This window comes from Nannospalax galili, unplaced genomic scaffold (genome assembly GCF_000622305.1).
Source record: "Nannospalax galili isolate Female #2095 unplaced genomic scaffold, S.galili_v1.0 scaffold485, whole genome shotgun sequence".
NCBI classification, from domain to species: Eukaryota; Metazoa; Chordata; class Mammalia; order Rodentia; family Spalacidae; genus Nannospalax; species Nannospalax galili.
Window position 1 is genome coordinate 4,173,299 of NW_008354534.1, and position 20,180 is coordinate 4,193,478.

Sequence of the window (20,180 nt, forward strand, 5' to 3'; positions counted from 1 at the left end):
GACACCAGGCTACAACCCCCTACATATGCCAGGGAAGACATCACTAACCAATAACAGAACTCTTTCCAAAAACCTTGATCATGATATCAGACTCTCCAACAAATAATGTAGGTATCCCCTACACTTTTCTACTGTTTTGATAGGAAGAAATGGATCACAGAATTATCCCCAAGTTTCCCAACCATCATGGTCCCCCAATCCCTCAGGAGATTTTTTTTTCTTATTTTGGCTTTTTGTTTTGTTGAGATAAGGTCTCCCTGTAGCCCCAGCTGGCCTGGCACTTACTTATGTAGACCAGGTTAGCCTGGATCTCACAGAGCTCTGCTGCCTCTGCCACCAGAGCACTAGGATCAAAGGCATACACCACCACACTCTGCCCAATAGGAAAACTTTTGAAACTATAGGCTCTGGCATAAATATTCTAAATCAGTGGCTATACAGTTGGGTTTTGTTGCTGTTTGGCTTTTGTTGATTTTTGTTTTATATTTTCCTTTTGAAGTTCCTCCAGTGTTTTTGACAATAAGCTGGGCTTGGGATGGGTCCAGACTTCATCCCGTTATTGGCTGTCCAAGTTAGAAAAACATTAACATGTGACTCTGAAAGCAATTAGATACCATTAAGACAGGGCAGAAACTGCTCCTTAAAATGATAAACTGCTAGACTGCAAAGAAACAAAGACAAATGTGCATAGTATAATGCCAGCTATAAAGCAAATGTATGGTTTTAAGCATTTTTTAAAAAAAAAGCATAGGGGCTGGAGAGATGGCTCAGTGGTTAAGAGCACTGGCTGCTCTTGCAGAGGGTCTGGGTTTGGTTCCCAGCATCCACATGGTGGCTAACAACTGTCCTTAACTCCAGTTTCAGGGGATCCAATGCCCTCTTTTGGCTTCCACAGGCATTGCATTCATGGGTGTACTTACATATATGCAAGCAAAACAATCATGCACATAAATTTAAAAATAAAAATTTTTAAACAGGCATATCAAAAGTTCTTTTCTCCAATATGAATAAGATATAAAAGTAGTCACAACAGGGCCTGAGCCTTTTGTTGACAGCAAAAAGCTCTCTGGGGCTAGCAATTCTCAGGGGTTCTCCTGTCACAGATGTCCCTTAGATCTGGGCCCAGCAATGTGTTAGTCACGTTAGAAGCTAAAGTTGGACCAAACAATTTATCTGACTAGAACTTACTGTCAAGACAAGGAGATATGGTCTAATCATTGACAGTGAGAAATAAGGCATATTAGGGTATATGAAAATACAGTATTCAAAATTTATCAAAACTATGCTATAGTAAAATAGCTACCATACAAAAAGATCATTAACCTCTAAGAATTTATTATGTATCTTAAAGTTATATTCAAATTTTACCTCTAGTAAGAATAGAATATAGACAGTTGAAATGTTGGGTTAGCTTTGAAAATGTAAACATGTTATGAACTAAAATTATTATGAAAGTGTCTAGCCATTTGTTTTATTCAAGGATCTGATACACACACACACACACACACACACACACACACACACACAGTGTCTAATTCTTGTCATCACATGAGTGTTCTGTTTCTCTAACCTGTGCAATGCAGATTTTTTAAATATTCTAAAATTAACATATCAATAAAACCAGCAGTGGACAGTCCTGGAGAGTTCCTCTCTGCTGTTCCTCCTTGTTTATTTGACTGTTCAAATTATCTGCCGTTTGTATCTGTGAAACCTGGGATTAGGTCAGGCAGATACCTTCACCATAACAACACTGTCACCTCTGCTAATGTATCTGAGCCTCTGAAGTGTCTTAAATGATGAGGAGATTCCATGGCCTCTCTGGGTGAGCCCTTCTCACCACCTTAACAGAGGTAGGGGTAATTAAATTCCATTTCAAAGGAGAATATAATCACCCTCTGTCTCTTTTGCAAGATGTGTATGACCAAGGCATCAGTGCTGAGGAGACATGATTGGATAAGAGGACAAAGCAAGTCTCACATTACCATCTCTCACTCTCACTTTCAACAATGACTCCATGCCTGAGACTACAATAATCTGGTATGTGAGGAAAGCTGGAGCTAACAGATCACTCCTTTCATACACATTTGTAGAGTCACAATTCTCACAGGTGATTCCTGTTTTTATCTTCTATTATGCTCCCCTCCACTCCCTTTAAGTAAGATCTTTGTAATTTCATTTTTACACATACCCATTTTTACATGATCCCAGCCCATCATTTTCATAATCAGTCTCTCCGGAGCACTATGTAGGTGATGCTCAGCACTGTGATACAGTAGCATAGCTCTTAAGCTTAAAGTCTAGTCTTCCCAAGGCAATTCCAAGTGCGACCTCTTCCACTGGGCCTCCCATAATTCCTTTCCTTATTCTACATCCTCTTGGTGTTCTACCCACAACATAGTTTTGGCATATATCAGGTGTATCAATCACATACCTATCTAATCTCCCCTGTCCATCGACAGGAAGCTTAAGTCCTCATTATTCTCGAACCCCCAAAGCAGGCAACCATAGAGAACAGTTTAGCAGCTTAGGACTCCATTTGGTGCAGGTTATACACTCACATCTATTCTCCTTCCTTTAGACTCCATTAAAAAAAAAAACCCGAACAATAACCCGGAGCCCTTAAACACTTTTATTCATGTGTCACTCTCAACACTGTATTTAACCTGTTCTATTGCTTTCCTTTGTATGAAATTATCCTGCTACTTGTACAAATCTGCACTTTTATTTCAACTCTGAATAAGAGGTCAAAAGTTTGGAAACACCTGGCCCAGACCCTAATCACTGGGAACATCCCAATACCCTGTGTGAGGTATCAACTGAATAAAATTGGAATGTATTAACTGTTAAACAAAAATATGAATTACATTTCCAATTTCTGTAGAGGAATTATAACCGGGAAGAGGATTTTAGGAAAATTATAGAGCATTCAGAATATTAGGAGACAGAGCACAACATAGTGAACTCATTTATTATAGAACTCTTCTTGTAAGAATTCATTCTTGTAAAGATGAACAAAATATAGCATACTCTGGTCATTTGACCACACTATTAAAAAATAGGAAGAGCAGAAAATATAAAACAATTAAACAGTAGCTATTTATTTATATTTAATATCTGTGGACAAAATTTATCACAGAAGGCATCTAGTAACCAGGAGGAAGGAAGCATACCAAGTTCAGTTAACAAATGCAAGAGAAACCATTCTCATCAACAAGACAAGAGTCAGATTTCATAGAAAAAAAAGAGCAGATGCAGACAAAACTAGGCCTTACTATGGAATGATCTGCAGATTTTCTAATGCTAAGCATCAGGGACACAGAAGGAACAGGATTGAACAGTGCTCAGAATCTCATGAACCGCAAGCATACCTCTCAGGGCTCCTGGCAACGGCATGAGAATGAGAAAGGCCACCTGAAAATTAATACACCATCCCACATACACCAGCCGACAAGATCCATGTGTGGTCCTACAACTCCCACCTCAGGAGGAGTGCCACAGAAAGAACAATGTCCCAGGAAGAAGATTAACTAGAGACACACTTGTGTTCTCAGGGGAGTCTGCCTATCGCTTCTCCAGCTGAATGCAGTCACAGTTGGTAGGGGTACTAAGTAATGTCACTGTCTGGTCCCACTATTTCACCCTATCTATTCTTCAGTTTTGCTGCTTTAAAGGAAATCCTCAGAGCTGGAAAAATGGCTTAGCAGGTAAAAATGCTTGCTGCTTTTCCAGAGGACCAGAGTTCTCAGTCCCCAGGACCCACATCAAGCGACTCACAAGCACCTATAACTCCAGCTCCAGGAAATCTGATACCTTTATCTGGCCTCTGTGGGCACCTGCACACACATGGCATATACTCACACAGACACATACACATAAATAAAAATAAATCTTTGAAAAAATTAAAAGAGGGGCTGGAGAGATGACTCAGCAGTTAAAAGCACTAGCTGCTCTTGCAAAAGACCCAGGTTCAATTCCCAGCACTCATATGGCAGCTAATAACCATCCACAACTCCAGTTCCAGGGGATCCAACACTCATCTGACCTCTAAGGGCATTACACAACGGGTGCACGTACAAACATGCAGGCAATAGACTCATACATACAAAGTAAAAAATAATAATAAATAAAATATGTTTTGATTAAAGTAAATTCCCCAAATCAATAACCCATGGCTGAAAACCCATAGATGCCCATTTCTGGGTAAAGAAAGTTTCAGAATCTTTAGCTTCCTTTTAAGAAACCTGCAGAAATCTGCCCTGTCCAGATTTCAAAAGACGAGGTCCATCCCTATGGAAGCCAAGAAGAGGAAGTTAACAACAGCAACTACCAACAACTATATAAAGCCCGTTTTACAAAAGTTGCTTAATTTTGGTGGCTAAATGTACAGCTGACTCTGAAGAGAAGCCAAAAATAGGGCTGATATCTTAATAATGAAAAAATCATCTCAGTTAATGATTCTCTTTTCATTCTAAACCAGTGACAGGAAAGAAAATACAAGACCATGTTGAATTCAAATACAGAATAAAGTCTTTTACAATGAAAAACTAATAACCCTATCCTCACAATGTCTCTCAACAGGACAGGTTACCCTGATGAGCCATCATTTTTTTGTTGTTGTTGTTCACATCATTAGTTTATTTACAATTATATCTGGTATGAGTTCAAGAGTTTAATCCACATCTCAGACTGTACCTCTTAAACATTCTTCATATCTGTTAAATGAAGTAAAACATCCTTATTTCTTAAGTAGTTGGTGCCTAACTATAAAGAAAGGTGCAGCAAATCCAGATCCAAAGAACAAAGTCATCATAGCCAGTAACCGCCACTTGTTTTCCACTGAAAACGGCAAATTCTTCCCGGGACCCTCCTCATAGTGGCTGCGGCGGACCACGGAGGTGGCGAACCTCCTGACGCTCTGGCCCAACATGGCGCTGCTGGAAGCTCTGCGACGGGTGCAGACACCTACCGTAGTAGAAATGGCCTTACCGCCACTCTCCTTTTCCTCTCGACCTTGCTACCCTATACGCAAAACCCCGAGCCATCATTTTTAATAAGCTTTTTCTTTAGCTTTCCCACCAAGTATAGCTCACCCTGCACAGAGGCACCACTCAGTGTCCTGGAAATTCTCCCACTGAATTTTTGGGGGAAAGATTACAACCAACTCACTTTCTTCTCATAGCTTGCTTTTAAAACTAAACTAATTCTAGGTCATACCCCTTACCACCTACCAAAACAACTGAGTGGTAAGAATGTTATAAGGTATTCTAACAGTGAGACGCAAAAGAGGAAATGGTAGGAATCGGCAGCCTGGTACTTAGAGTTCACCAGTACCTAGTTTTGTGAAGTCAAAACTATATTGACTAGGAAAGTCTCATAACTGACTAATGATGTCTAACATCAGGACCCAAGCAGGGAATGACAGTGCACTATTTTTCACCAAGGTGATCTATTGACACACCAGTAAAAAACAAGAGAAAAGAACAGAGGCATGTTTTCACCAGTATGAAGATTCTTAAGTTCTTTTTGGCTTTGTTAAGAATAAGCTATTTTGTGGGGCTGGAGAAATGGTTCATCATTTCTGAGTGTGCACTCCTCTTTGGAGGAAAGTTCACAACCTCCTCTAACTCCAGCTCCAAGGGATCTGACACCTCTGACCTCCACAGGCACCCACACACATGTGCACATACCCACACATATCCACGCAAAACATAGAATTTAAAATAAAACTTTTAAAAATGAAGATGCTAGCTCATAAATCATATAACCAAGAGTTTACTGACCTGGCCTTATGAAGGGGTTGGCTTAGCTGATGATTTGGGTCAACACATCCAAAATTAACAGGAAGCCCTAATAAGAGTCCCACATAAGGTCGGAGGAGCTCACTTAAAGCTGTACTTTGACAGCCTAACAGAGCTATGGGCAATGTGCTGTGGAGAAAATGACCTGAACTTAGAACATCGGCTTCAGTTTCCAAAAATGACTCACACTATGTCAGAATGACCCCTGAGCTTTCGCTTCTTCATCAGTTAAATGTGGATAATGGCTCTGGCTCTCATCTCAAAGGATGTCTGGGAAATTAAATGAGAATCTAGGTGAACATTTAGATTACAGCATGTCTTCAACAACTTCAGTCTCACCCATGGGAGACGTCCCAAAAGTAGATTCTAAAGAAGTTCCCTCATATCATAGCAACACTGCAGATTATTCTCCACTGAAAGACTACCATGAGGAGCAGAAGTCTGAGCTTCATGATGTGCTGTGGACTGAGGCCAGTGTCACTCTATCCAAATTGCCTGGTCACAGCTTTCAAAAAGCACCACTGACTACACCCCCTCCTCAGTGACAAAACAAACAAGACTGTCGGGCAGTGGCACGAGCAGTGACTGCTACGCAGCACACCCAGCACATCAGCAGTGCAAAGGCACCAGCAGTCACAGCCCTGCACTGGTGCAGTTACCTCGCCGGCTCTGCTCTTCCTCACTCACACCAAGGCTGGGCAGATGATGAATCCGAATTCCATACTGAATTCAAGGAAGCTTTCTCCCTATTCAATAAAGATGGTGATGGCACCATCACCATAAAGGAATTTGGGCCTGTCAAAAGTCCACTAGGTTAAAAGTCACGGGAGGCTGAACTAAAGGATATGATCAAACAAAGCAGAGGCTGATGGGAATGAATGGCACCATCGACTTCCCAGAATTCTCGACTATGATGGCTAGAAAACTGAGGGACAGAGCTAAAAAGAAATCCAAGAGGCATTCCGAGTCTTTGACAACGGTGGAAGTGGTCACCCCAGTGCAGAACTACATCACAGCACGACAGACTAAGGAGAAGAACCAACAGATAAGGACATAGACAAAACTAACAGAGAAGCAGGTATTGATGAAGATAGATAAGGCAACTGTGAGGGATTACTACAGATGATGGCTGCAAATTAAAGGTCGACTCTCAACTACTTCTCTCCCTTCTTTTCTTTTCTCTCCCTACTTTTTACCCACCCCTTTCGAAGAACAAGAAGAGGAGGAGGAGGATGAAGAGGAGGAGGAAGAGGAGGGGAAGAGGAGGGGGAAGAGGAGAAGGAGATTTTATTTATTCAGTTTGTTTCTATATAGTAAAACAGAATGATAAAAAAAACCCTCCTGTCTACACATAAAATCTGTATATATTATTAGTTGGTGGTTCTGACCTCTAAAGATCAAGCTCCACATCATTTTACAATATAAATACTTGTGCTGTCTTACCAACAAGGAAGCACATAGGAAAGTCCCTAAAATTGCTTTGGTAATAACTGATACCCTGGACTAACCATGTTCCCGTGCACACAGCTTGACAATGGAGCACAACCAGGCATTCGCATTAAAATAGAAAAAAAGGAAATGCAAATTCAAAACCTGCTCATATGGATTCTAGTTCAATGTGCTAGTATAAACCATCATAGTGATTTACTGAAAGCAAACACATTTAAAATTGGTTTGCCTCAGGATATTATGCAGGAAATCATGAGTGAAGGCTAAACTTGTGACAGAGTCCCAGTAGTAAGATGATCTTCTTGTACTTCCATGTTCTCCAACCCCATGCTGACAGTGACACACCTGGTGCCATGCCTGAGCAAGCTAGTGTGCATCAAACCAGAGTAAAGTGAATGTCAGGTGGTCACCAATCATACGATTTTTATTAAGAATCTTTACCAAGGGAGCATCTTTGGACTCAAATTTAAAAAAATAATGCTAATGCTTAACATTTGTCTAGATTTTTTTATACTTTATCAATCATTTAGTTGGAGAATACCTTCACATCAACTCTGAGGTACTGTGGTGATTTGAAGAAGACGTGTCCCCCACAGGCTCAGGTAGTTGAACACCTGGTCCCCAGGTGGTGGCACCATTTGGGGAGGTTAGGTTGGGTTGTAACCTTGCTGGAAGAAGTGTGTCACTAGGGGCAGGCTTTCACAGTCACAGCCTCACCCCACTTCCAGCTGACTCTCTGCTTCCTATCATCACCAGTTTTATTTCCTTTACAATGTTTTCTGGCCCTTACCTATGAAAATACCTGTTACATCTTCAGTTCTCCATCATGAATGAAGTCAACTTCATAGATTTGGCGGGGGGCAGGAATCTCACTATGTAGCCCTGGCTGACCTGGAACTTGCTATGTAGACCAGGCTAGCCACAAACTCACAGAGCTCTGCCTGCCTCTGCCTCCTGAGTTCTGGGATTAAAATCATGCACCACTATGCCCAGCTCAACTTTATGGAATATTTACTTCAATATGATATTTGTTCCCAACTAAAGCTTCCCATATCTGTCTCTTGGGGACTTTGCACAGGACATTTAAGAAAGAAAGTGGGTTCTTGTATACAATGCCTCAATATTCTTGCTTCTATAGGGAGGTGAACAGGGTCCACATTTTGCCCAAATGTTCTGGGAACTCCTAACCTCTCTCTACTCCTCTGCCCATTGTACTATAATTCATCATAGGAAAAGGTTCTCTTTCAAAACCAATTCAGGATGGGGAAGAATTAAGAAGCTTTCAGTTGAACTAAGTATATCTTTGAATGTTTACCTCCAAGTCTCACTGGAAGACCTGACTTTTACACAGAATTCAGTGGAAAATGACTTCTAGTGAAGGCAATCCTTGTGTGCAAAAGGATCTCAGTGAACAAGGCTTCCTAATTATCACTCTTTTCTATATTCTCTTTACTGGCCATTAAAAGAATATACCAGGCAAATACAATCCGAACCCACTACAATAGCCTAGAAAGTCCTGCCTGATTTGCCCCTCCACCCCTGGTTAGTCTCACCTAAAATGGCCTCCTTTGGGCTCTTTCTAGCACAGAATTTTTTCTAGCATCTTCTACTCAATTGCTTCCTCCCGCAAGGTCTTCACACTTGCTATTCCTTAACCTAGAACGTTCTATACTCCCAACCCTCCCTATCAAAGTGGCCTTAGCCAACATTTATATCAGAGTTGAAAGTTACTCCCTTAGGAGAACCTTCCCCAAGTCCTGCACAGTAAGGTTCTGAATGACTGCCAAACACCTCTTTCCATTATCACTTAACACAATCAATAATTCCTTATTTAAATAACCATCTATTTGGGAATTAGCAGACTAAACTATCAGCTCTTGAAACCAAGGATTAAGTATGTCATTTTCAAATTAGCAGACTAAACTATTAGCTCTTGAAACCAAGGATTAAGTATGTCATTTTCACCCCCTATCCCTACAGGAAAGAAAGTTACTAGTGCTTAGAGAAAGCTTATAAATGTATGGAACAAGTGAATGTATGAACTGAGTAACTAGGAAGTGCTCTGCCCATCAAGCTTGGTCCTTTAATTCTATCCTAAATAAAACACAAGCCTGTTGACTGAAAGTCCAGGATCAGCAAGCAATAAGCTATATCAAACTTTAAAGAAAACACAGCACAAAATTGAATCCCAAAACACAGGGAAATGAGTAATACCTTCAAGATCTGAGGTAAAATCTGGCAAAAAAAAAAAGAAAGAAAGAAAGAAAAAAAAGGAGGAATTGTAACTGTCTCTTGCTCACTTATAATTTCATTCCATTTTCAGACCTCTGGCTTGATCTCCAGCTCATTGCCTTGGACAAGCAGAAAATTTTCTCTACCAGCTACAAGGCATAAATGAGGGATTCCCATGAGACACACTTGCCTTTCCATGGTTACATGTCCATGGCAAGATTTATTTACCAAAACAGAAGTAAAAAACTATTAAGTTGTGGGTAAGAATCTGAATGCAAGCAAAAATAAGCAAATCTAATGAAACTGTCTAGAATAAGCCTTTGACCTGAAATGATAGAGGCTAACTTTCTTACTGAAAATTCAACTTAAACTCTAACACATTTCAAATAAAACTTTCAGTTAAATTATATCAGAAGTAACTCCAGAAACAGAACCCCACTTTACAACTACCATACAATGTGATCACTGCATAATATATTCTTAGCTAATTCTGATCTGACTTTTTTTTTACTGTCTCCAAGCTTTAAAGAGCAATACAATCCAGAAGTTAAAAACTCATACAACTGAATAATTAAAAAACAATCCAGCTTACAATTGGTGAATGATCTGAATAGATCTGTCCTCAAGGAAGATACGCAAAGAGTCAATAATCACTTGAGGTGAAAAGCAGAGCCTCTTGGTGTCTACTAGTAGGTCCGTATGTCAGATCCAGGCAGGCACTTCCATTACTGCCATGTCCGCTGCTTCAGAAAACAACAGGGTTGAAAGGGACGTGGGCATACTGGAAAGTCCATACGCCAATGGTGAGGAGGGAAAACAGTGCAACACCTTTAAATAGAAATACAACATGATGCAGCACCACCACTTCTACCACACTAGTGTCCACAGCGGCATGACATCATAGTCGAGAAGTAGGCACAGCACAAGTAGCTATAAAATGATGAATCGGTGAATGAAACGTGTGAAAGCGCTACGCTAGAAGAGGACTGAACAATCAAGGAATGAAGACTAGATAAATGCGATAACACCCAAGAATCCAGGAAAATACCATACTAAGTGAACAAGTCACGAAAGCTTTTTGTGTGCCTGTATGTGAAACAGATAGACTAGGCAATCTATAGGGACAGAAAAGTAATGATTTCCTGGGACAAGTTGATTTGGGGGAAATAGGGAACGTGAACAGGTGTGGATTTCTTTTTCAAGTAATAATATGGTCTAGAGTTGTGGTAATGTTTTATCAGTCTCTGAATATATTTTAAATTACTGAATTATATACTTTGTAAAAGCACTACAGTTCACAACGTGCACATTGTGCAACATGCAATAGTGTTGAATCTGAGCTGAGGTATTTCTGGTAGGGTTCACTGGCACAGCGTGGCATGATGTCATGCACAGTACAGAGTGCACATGTGTGTGTTTAGAACCAAGGCTACAGTGAAATCATGCGATACAACATTGACAAGTACTACCAGAAACACCCTGGATTCATTAGGAATTAATTTTTGATTGTTGCACATTCAGAAATTTTATTATTGCCAATTTTTTCACAAACCTACATTCACTTCTACAACTCCTACATGGGGATGGGACTGGTTTAAAAGCTATGTTCTAGAAAGCCCAGCAACACATCAGAAGTTATTTTTAAAAAACCTGGAAAATGCTTTGGGTTTAAAGTTTTTACAGTACAAAAGCACAGTTTAGGGCTAGGGCGATGACTGTGCAGGTATAGAGACCCGAGTTCCTAGCACCCAGGTATAAACCAGGTGCGGCAGCTTGTGTCTGTAATCCAAGAGCTACGCTGGGGAGCAGGGGGCTTGCTGACCAGCCAGTCCAGCTGAAACAGTGAGCCCCTAGTTCAGGGAGAAACCCCGTCTCAAAAATTAAGGTGGGGGGCAGTAATGGTGGAAGACACCCAGCGCTGACACTGACCTCTGGCCTCCACACATGCACATACATGGGTAGGTGCACCTACATACAAATATGCACACACATACATACAACACACTCATATTCACAATAGTTTTGTTGTTGTTGTTTTAACAGACCATAGGGTTTATTTACAGAAGAATGGGCACCCATTTATGGCTGTACCGTAAAGTCCAAACTCAAATACAGATCCTGTGACTTCCCGACAGCCGCACAAAATTGTGAGAGAGGTGCTTCTTGGTGTTCTCGGCTTATACAACCTTTGCCCCTCCCCCACATGCAGCTCAGGTAGAATGATTGGGTGGGAGGGGTAACTGCCCCCGCCCCGATTCCTTGTTGAGAGTGGGAAGGAGGTGTGACTATAGCTTGCTGGCATAGTGGTCATAGGACATTTCCAGTTAACACTACAACCTTCCTCCGGCTTTTCCATTCTTTCCATCAACCTCTTCCACAAAAGTCCCTGAGCCTTGGAGGAAGTGGTAGATATATACACACAGTAGTTTTAAAGTGCATGCTGGGGCCAACAAAATTATTCAGTGGGTAAAGGCCCTTGCTGCCAAGCCTGACAACCTGAGTTCAATCCCAGGATGTACATATTGGAGAGAACTGACTTCCCAGGGTTGTCCTCTGACCCCACCCCCACATGAGCTGTGGCACACATGTTCTTCCACATACACAACACATACATACATACGTATACACATATACACACATATATAAACACAACCAAAAAAATTTAATTATATTCTGGTCATAGTGGTATACACCTGTAGACTAGCTACTTAAGAAAGTGAAAGAGGAAGGTCCCTTAAACCCAGAGGTTGAAGGCCAGTCTAGGCAACATAATGAAATTCCATCTCAAAAAAGAAAAAGGAAAAATAACTTTTAAAATGGGATTCTCAGCCCTAGTACCCAAAAAATAACTTTCCATTGTCTTGGCCGTCCTTTCAGAAGCAAGTCCATACATATACATGCATGTCTACAGCCCCCTCTGATTGTATAAGTGATAACATACGCCCTGTTCCATAGCTTTTATCAGTTACACATAATCATGCAGTTGACTATTACTTTTACATATAGACATAATTAACAATATCTAATCAACCTTAAGTTTCCCAATGTCATATTTTATGATTGTACCATAAATTATTTAGCCAGCCTCCCCCTCACAGATCTCTAGTTTTTATATTCTTTGGGGTAAGATCTTGCTACACTTCGGATAACAAGGGAATAAAAAAGATAAACTGTCTTCCCTTTCATGAAAAGAAACTATGGAAACACATGAAACAGAGCTGCGCTGACACTGTCAGACACCTGGGTCTCTGCCTTCTTCTTATCCCACCACACAATGCCTCATCCCCAAGTTTACCTCATGGTGCAAGGACATGGTGCATGGTTCCGACTCCAGCCACAAGGTCCACATCGCAGCAGAAGAGCAAAGGAAGGAGGGCACCCTTCCCGAGTGGTCCCCAGAAGCTGAATGTACTTCTCGCCCTCACTCCCCATTGGTTGTATCGGATAACATGGCTCCACATTCATACAAAAAAGTGTATGACTTTTAATTTTTTTCTATGTAGCTATGTGCCCATCATAAATTGGAGTGTGAACGTGCTACTATAGCATATGTGGGGAAGAAAGCTGCAGAGTACAGTCTCTGTTAGTGGCTGATTCAAGCTGCTGCAGGTCAAAGCAGAAAGGAAGATCCTTGTTTGAGAAAATGCTTGTCAAGTTACTACAAGAGAAACATAAAACGCTGACAAACCCTATTCCAATTCTCTCATTTAAAGTAAGGATTGAGACCCAAGTCCATGAAATACCATGCCAAACATCACACAGTAGCATCCAGCAAAGTAGAAATGTCAAAAAAAATTTTTTTAAACTAATAAAATTTTAATTTCAAAGCTTAAAGAAAACAATTTTCACTCTAAGTGTCACATAAAATAGTTGAGTCATCCTTGTGTTGTCCCCAGTAGAGCCTAGAAACTGTGAACAGTCATGCATCTGGTACATTGTACCAAAACTCCTACTAAGTGACTGGCAGGCAGGCAGCATATACAGCATGGATACTCTGAACAAAAGGGGATTCAAGTCCCATACAGGACAGGGAGAGACTTCATCATACTCCTCAGAATGATATGCAGTTTAGAATGGGTGAACTGTTTATTTATGGAGGTTCCCATCTAATATTGTTTGCCCATGGTTGGCAGAAGGCAACAATTCTTGGTAAGAAAAAAGACCTAGACAAGGGAGATAGTAAAAATGTATCCCTTACTCATCTGCAATTCAAATTAAACTGAGGGTCCAACACTTATATTTGCTAAATCTGGCAATTCTACAGCAGGTTTAGACTTTAAATCTAATTTTCAATACCATTTTTAATGACATCCAACAAGCCAATGCCAAGCATATGGTCAGTCAATAAATAAGGTAGAGCCAGGGATGCTCACCAATAATCCACAGACAAGCAAAATGCCACACACACTCCCAGGTTTACTAGGGCTCAAACATCATACTATTCATGCCACATACTTACATTAATTGAATTTTTCAATGTCATAGATGTACAGACAGCAAGGCAACATTTCCATAGAGGTTCCAGTAAATGTCTCAGTTCAAAAATCTTTAGAGCCTTTGCACTCCTGTTCAAACAGCATGACCCTTAAATCAACGTAGACTCACAGAGGCTGAAAATATGCAAATCCTGCAAGAGCTCTGTTTACTGTACATGCAGAGAATAATGAGTATAGAGTATAATCAATATGCTAAAGCTTTGGGAACCTTTCAAACTCAGACTACTTCAAAGGAATGACAGTGTCTAGGATGGGAATCAAGTTTAAAAAAATCTCAACTGTAGGCCAGGTGTGATGGGGCATGCCTTTAATTCCAGCACTCAGGAGGCAGAGGCAGGCCAATTTCTGTGAGTTCAAGGCCAGCCTGGTCTACATAGTAAGTTCCAGGTCTCAAAAAGACCAAAAAAAAAAAAAACCTCAACTGTATCATAAATTATTTCATCATACTTCCTGTCCATGGCTTAAAAAGTTAAAACCCAGAGGCTGGAGAAATGGCTCAGCAGTTAAGAGCACCGGCTTCTCTTGCAGAGGACCCAGGTTCAATTCCCAGCACACATATGGTGGCTAATGACTGTCCATAACTCCAGTACCAGAGGATCTGATGCTTGACTCTGACATTCACAGGCATTGTGGGACATGGATGCACACATATATATTTTTTTTCAAACAATACACCCATACATGTAAAATTAAAATAATATCGTTTTTAAAGCTAAAACCTCTAGACTGGCGTGCACACCTTTAATCCCACCACTTGGGAGGCAGAGGCGGGCGGATTTCTGTGAGTTCCAGGCCAGCTAGGGCTACAGGAAGACCCTGTTTCAAAAAGACCCAAAGAGAGAGAGAGAGAGAGAAAGAGAGAGAGAGAGAGAGAGAGAAAGAAAAGCTAATATCTCACTAACAAATTACATCTTCATAAACTCTCTTCCTAATTATGGATGCATTTTTCTGATTTTAAATCATATTTCCCCCATATGCTATAGGAATGATTTTATATGCCTACATTTTGTAACAAAGAAATCAAGAACCTTAGCTCCAAGCACAAAGTAATATACATTATCTATCTAAAAGAGAACAGACTAGAGAACTAACTTTCCAAAATTTAAAACACTATCCACACCCCCCCATAAAAGAACCTGATTCTTATCCAGCCTCTAAATTCAGCTACCAAGTTCCAGAAACACAAAGAACAGAGAAAGATTTTTTAACTCTCTGCAGGGATGCAATCAACAAAATCCAAGCTGTAGGGAAACTCCACAGGACAAACAACCTGGTCTCTTCAATAACTTAGAAACAGATGAGATGGGGGAGGGCATCAGCCAATCACAACGTGTGGTCCATCTTCGAATCCTGAATTATACAAATGGTTTTTAAAACTATGGCACTTAGGTGACAAATGGGAAATCTGAACACTGCCTGAATTAAAAGGTAATTTTTAATAGTGCTAATTTTTCAGTGCATATAATGGCAAAATAATTAGACCTTTTTGAAGATCTTTATCTTTCAAGCATAGAGACTAAAATATCTATGGACAAACTGATCAATAGGGTATCTGAAATTTGCTTCAAAATCAGAGAAGAGGAAGAAGTGGGTGGGATATTGATGGGGTAGGGGGTTTGATCAGTTAGGAAAAGTGACCAGTACACACAGCAGAGGGAACATCCTTCCATTATTTTTATTATCTCCACATGTTCAAAATCCTTTGTGCTTTTTTCTATCACAAGATGATAAGTTAAACTCTGAGTAGCATAGTTGGTTATACCTAAAATACAATAATATTTGCAATACAGCAAACAAGTTAAACAATTTCTATATTTGAAATCCCACTGTAAATATAAAATCCTTTGTCTTAATATTTTTTAAAGGGTCTGATTGGCCTGTTAAGAATTGAAATGAGGAAAACTACATGCTAGGGTGATTTCAAATACATTCAACTTATCTACAAACCAGCAATATCAAGTCTCATTAAAAAAAATCCAATTACTATTTTCCGCCAGTAAACTATCAACAAAATTGTAATGAGTAACCTTGCAAATACCTGTTTTTACTACATCCACAGCTCTGTGGTCCAACTTTTAGACTACTATTTAATTGGAATTTCAATCAGCCATCATAATAAAAGAGTAATTTAGCCTTATTTTAATAGAAGCTAAAAAGTGTATGCTCTAAAGTCTTTCACTTCTGCAATGGCTACCAAGAGACCCTTACCCAGAACTACTGCAAAACACTTTTGATCAAACTTATCAGCCATAATCTTTGCACACAAAAAAGCGCTGTTCCATTCTTACATCTTTGGTTTTTTTCTCCCTCTGGCAACAACATGAACAGGAAAAAGCAAATGCCCCCAGGCTGTAGATATAAAATAGTGTCTGGGAGGAAGAAGTTTTCTATCTCTGCTTGAACCTATATATCATATCACAAAGGCCCAACTGATTTTAAATTAGTTCACTCACTTTACAAATGAAGAAGCCAAAACTGAACTAACAGATTTACCAAATGTGAGGCCAAGCCAAAGAGCAGGTAACTTGTACCCAAATCTCCTACTACACCCAATATTTGCTCCCCTGAATACAACTGCATGGTCATGTACAAATCTTCAACATCAACTGCTGTTCTGCAACCTGACCAGTACTTACATTCTTACATACAGAATATTCCAAGCACTACAGTGTTCCAATGGGCAGCTCTTCTCTGGGGACCCTGCCACACAGTGTAGTCCGTAGGCAAGCAGCATCAGCACCACGAAAAAACTTGCTAGAAATATAGAACCACAGGCCCCATCCCATTCCTACTAAATCAGAGTCATTTTAACAAGACCCTGAGTGACTCGTGTTGTGAAGCTTGAGAAGTAGAACACTAGAAAACTCAATAGAGCTGAGGCTAGTTGTCAAGTTTTCACTCATTCCACAAGTGCATACTTCTCCACACTACATACTCAACCATCCATTAGAGGATCGCACTTCCAAATCTCCAATAACCCAATTCACCACCTTCCATCATCTTTCAGTATATAAAGAACAAAAGAGGAGGTTGATGCTTCAAGAAAGGTTGAAATGAGACCACCACCCAATGTTACGCCCATTTCAATGTAGCCTCAACGTACATTCACTTTGTAATTATTTAATAATTTCCTACTAACCACATAACATTAAAGGCACATTACAACTGTGATCGGCAGGTTCCTTATGGAACGCCTCACAGAACTGTCATTAAGTCAGACATATCATACACTTTGGGGGATGTTTACTTAAAGCCATATCCAGCAATATTCAAGTTAAGTATCCCTAAATCCTCCAGTCCCAAACTTCTACAATGTCTAGTGGGCACTCAAAGTTTCAGATTTTGGGACATTTTGAGTTTCAGATTTTCAGACTGGAGATATTCAACTTGGTAAAGTCTATGCAAATATTCCAAAATTCTAAAAAAATATCTGAAATACTCCTAGACACAAGCATTTTGTATAAGAGATAATCAGTCTGTATCTACATTAAACTTCACCTTGCTGGCCTCTGTCTTTAGGTCTCACCCAGTTCTCAATGCTTTGCAATTCTTCCATGCAGTTTGGACAACTTCATGAGTGTGCCTGCCTTCCTTCAAACAAATATTAAACATAAGGAAGCCCAGGATAGAAGCTCAGAGGCCCAAGGAGTCCAGTTCCTCCTGCCTGACATGAACCCACTCAGAATCTTCAATATTGTTCTATCTCGGCTATTAATCCACCTAATGGTACTGAGGTGTAAAATTACCTCCTAACTCCAAAATGTACGGTGCAGAAACCAAAAGAATTTTTCCAGCAAGAACCTGGGAAGCTTAAACTGTCTCAAAGATTCAAGAACAGTTAACTTCTCCTACACCTCTCAATACCAGTATTGAGTAACAAGAGCAAAATACTCTCATACTCAGCCTCTTAATTAAGGAAAAAAAAATGACTGCCTTTACATTGAGACATATACTTATATCTACACTGAAGCAAACAAAAGTCAGCATTTTCTATGATGAAATCAATTCTCCCATGAACAAAAACAGACACCACATCACCAACTTTCATTCCTCACATCCAGTGCTTGGCATCTTATCTATTAATCATAATAGATACATAGAGAGATGACAGATTGATAGATAAATGACAGATAAATAGATTGACAGATAATAGATTGATAAATTAAATGACTGACTGATTGACTGATGACAGATATCCCCATGTCTTCCTCCTTACATTTCAAATATAGTTCACACAAACGGGTAAGTGAAGAAAACTACTAGACAACATTTGTGTGGTGGACTTGTATTTTCTAAATGTCTATTTTTATTCTTTCAATAAATTAGTTCTAGAGATCTACTACTTTTTTCTGTCACTCAGCCAGGCACAGTAGTTCACACCTGTAAGTTCAGCACTCCAGAGGCTGAGGCTGCTGAGTTTGTAGGTCAGTCTGGGCTACAGAGGGAAATCCTTTCTCAAAAAAAAAAAAAAAAAAAAAAAAAATTTAAGTCTGGGCTACAGAAGGGGAAACTTTTTATAAAAAAAAAAAAAAAAAAAAAAAAAGATTTACAGTTACTCTTATCTCTTCTCATTTGTTTTATCTTTTCTGTCTAGAAAAGATAAATTCTTAGAAATTTCTTAGTTTTATTACCCTCATCATGAAAACACATATTAAATGACTCTTGAAGCAATATGGGTGATTTGGAGATACACAAGATAAGATCTTCCCCTCCTTGAGAGGCCAATAATCCAATGGAAAACAGAAGACTTGCATACAAATAATTCTGATAGAATGCAATACACAAAGCATACTATATAACTAACACCATAAATGTGCTATAAAAAATTCAGAGGAGGAAGCACTCAGTTTCCGGCTGTGGCAATTAGAATGGGAAAACCATTCTCAGAGGAAGCAGCACTTGTGCTGGTTTAATGCACGGACAGAATTTCAACACATGGGTTGAGAGATGTGAAGCGCAGTCCTGGCAGACTGCATAAAGGTTCAGAGGAAGGGAGATGCACACGCAAATAGGTCTATTTTAACCAAAGGAAAGGCCAGAAAATGAGGAGGAGACACATGTCTTTAATGATGATGAGTAAAGAATGGCTGGATCCAACTGGACAATGGTCCTGAGCAAAGTCAATACCCACACAATAGCTAAGGCTAACCAGTGTGTTGACTGAAGGGGAAGAATCAATGATTAATCATAATACATACATAGAGAGATGACAGAGATAAATGACAGATAAATAGATTGACAGATAATAGACTGATAAATTAAATGACTGATTGATTGATGACAGACATCCCCACATCACTAAATATTCTTCAAATGTAAACATCTGCATGGCATTTCATAATGTGATAATGTGGGTATTAAATAGCCCCGCTATTGGATACATATGTTAGTTCCTGTGTCTTGTCAATTTTTAATACAGAACAATTGTGATGAACATCCTTTTACTTTTGTTTATATAATTCCTAGAAGAGTAAGTGGATCCAAATATGATAAACATTTTAAGACCCTTGATGGCAATTTTCCAATTTCATTCCAAGGAAAAAGTACCTATTTATACCTCCAACAAGGATATATGTGTTCATCTGTGTGGCTATGTCCATCTCAACCAAAGAATATTAGCTTCCTGGCAGGCTGCTCCCTCCCACAATGGGTGACGGACCAGAGCAAAAAAGGATTGGAATTACTGCCCCTGGAACATGAAACAAAACAGTACAGCATCAGGGTGGCGCACGCCTTTAATCCCAGCACTCAGCAAGCAGAGGCAGGCAGATCTCTGTGAGATCGAGGCCAGTCTGGTCTACACAGAGTTCCAGGCCAGCTGGGTCTACAGAGAGATCCTGTCTCAAGAAACCAAGAAAAAAAATGTAGAACAAATTTCACCCTGTTATTTTAACTATGATTTCTCATAGGGCCTACAGAGTCACAAAGGCCCTGGGGTTATAAAAACCTTGTGCTGATTTAATTCTCCACTGTCATCATCTTTAAGTTCATAATTATATCTGAACAAGACAATGTTGTTCACACCACAAAGCAACTGAGAAATACACATTAGACACTCTCCAAACTTGCACTGACTAGACCCACTTTATTGTGTCTATAATAGGAAAAGGGGAGAAGAAAATCAAAGTAATCAATATATGCTTTAAAAGTACTCATTTTTCAAAAACTTCATTATCAAATTACCTTTTAACTTCATTACACAGAT

At 39.7% G+C, this 20,180-nt stretch overlaps 2 protein-coding genes across 18 annotated transcripts in view; both read right to left on the reverse strand.

The window, feature by feature from the left end:
• Positions 1-20,180, reverse strand: part of Erc2 (ELKS/RAB6-interacting/CAST family member 2) — a 1,070,830-nt gene that overhangs the window by 959,447 nt on the left and 91,203 nt on the right. The window lies entirely within an intron of this gene.
• On the reverse strand, positions 4,621-5,022 carry LOC103749033 (cytochrome c oxidase subunit 7C, mitochondrial). Its single transcript, XM_008851838.3, has one exon. It carries the CDS (start codon positions 4,925-4,927, stop codon positions 4,736-4,738), a length of 192 nt encoding a protein of 63 aa, XP_008850060.1. The 5' UTR covers positions 4,928-5,022; the 3' UTR covers positions 4,621-4,735.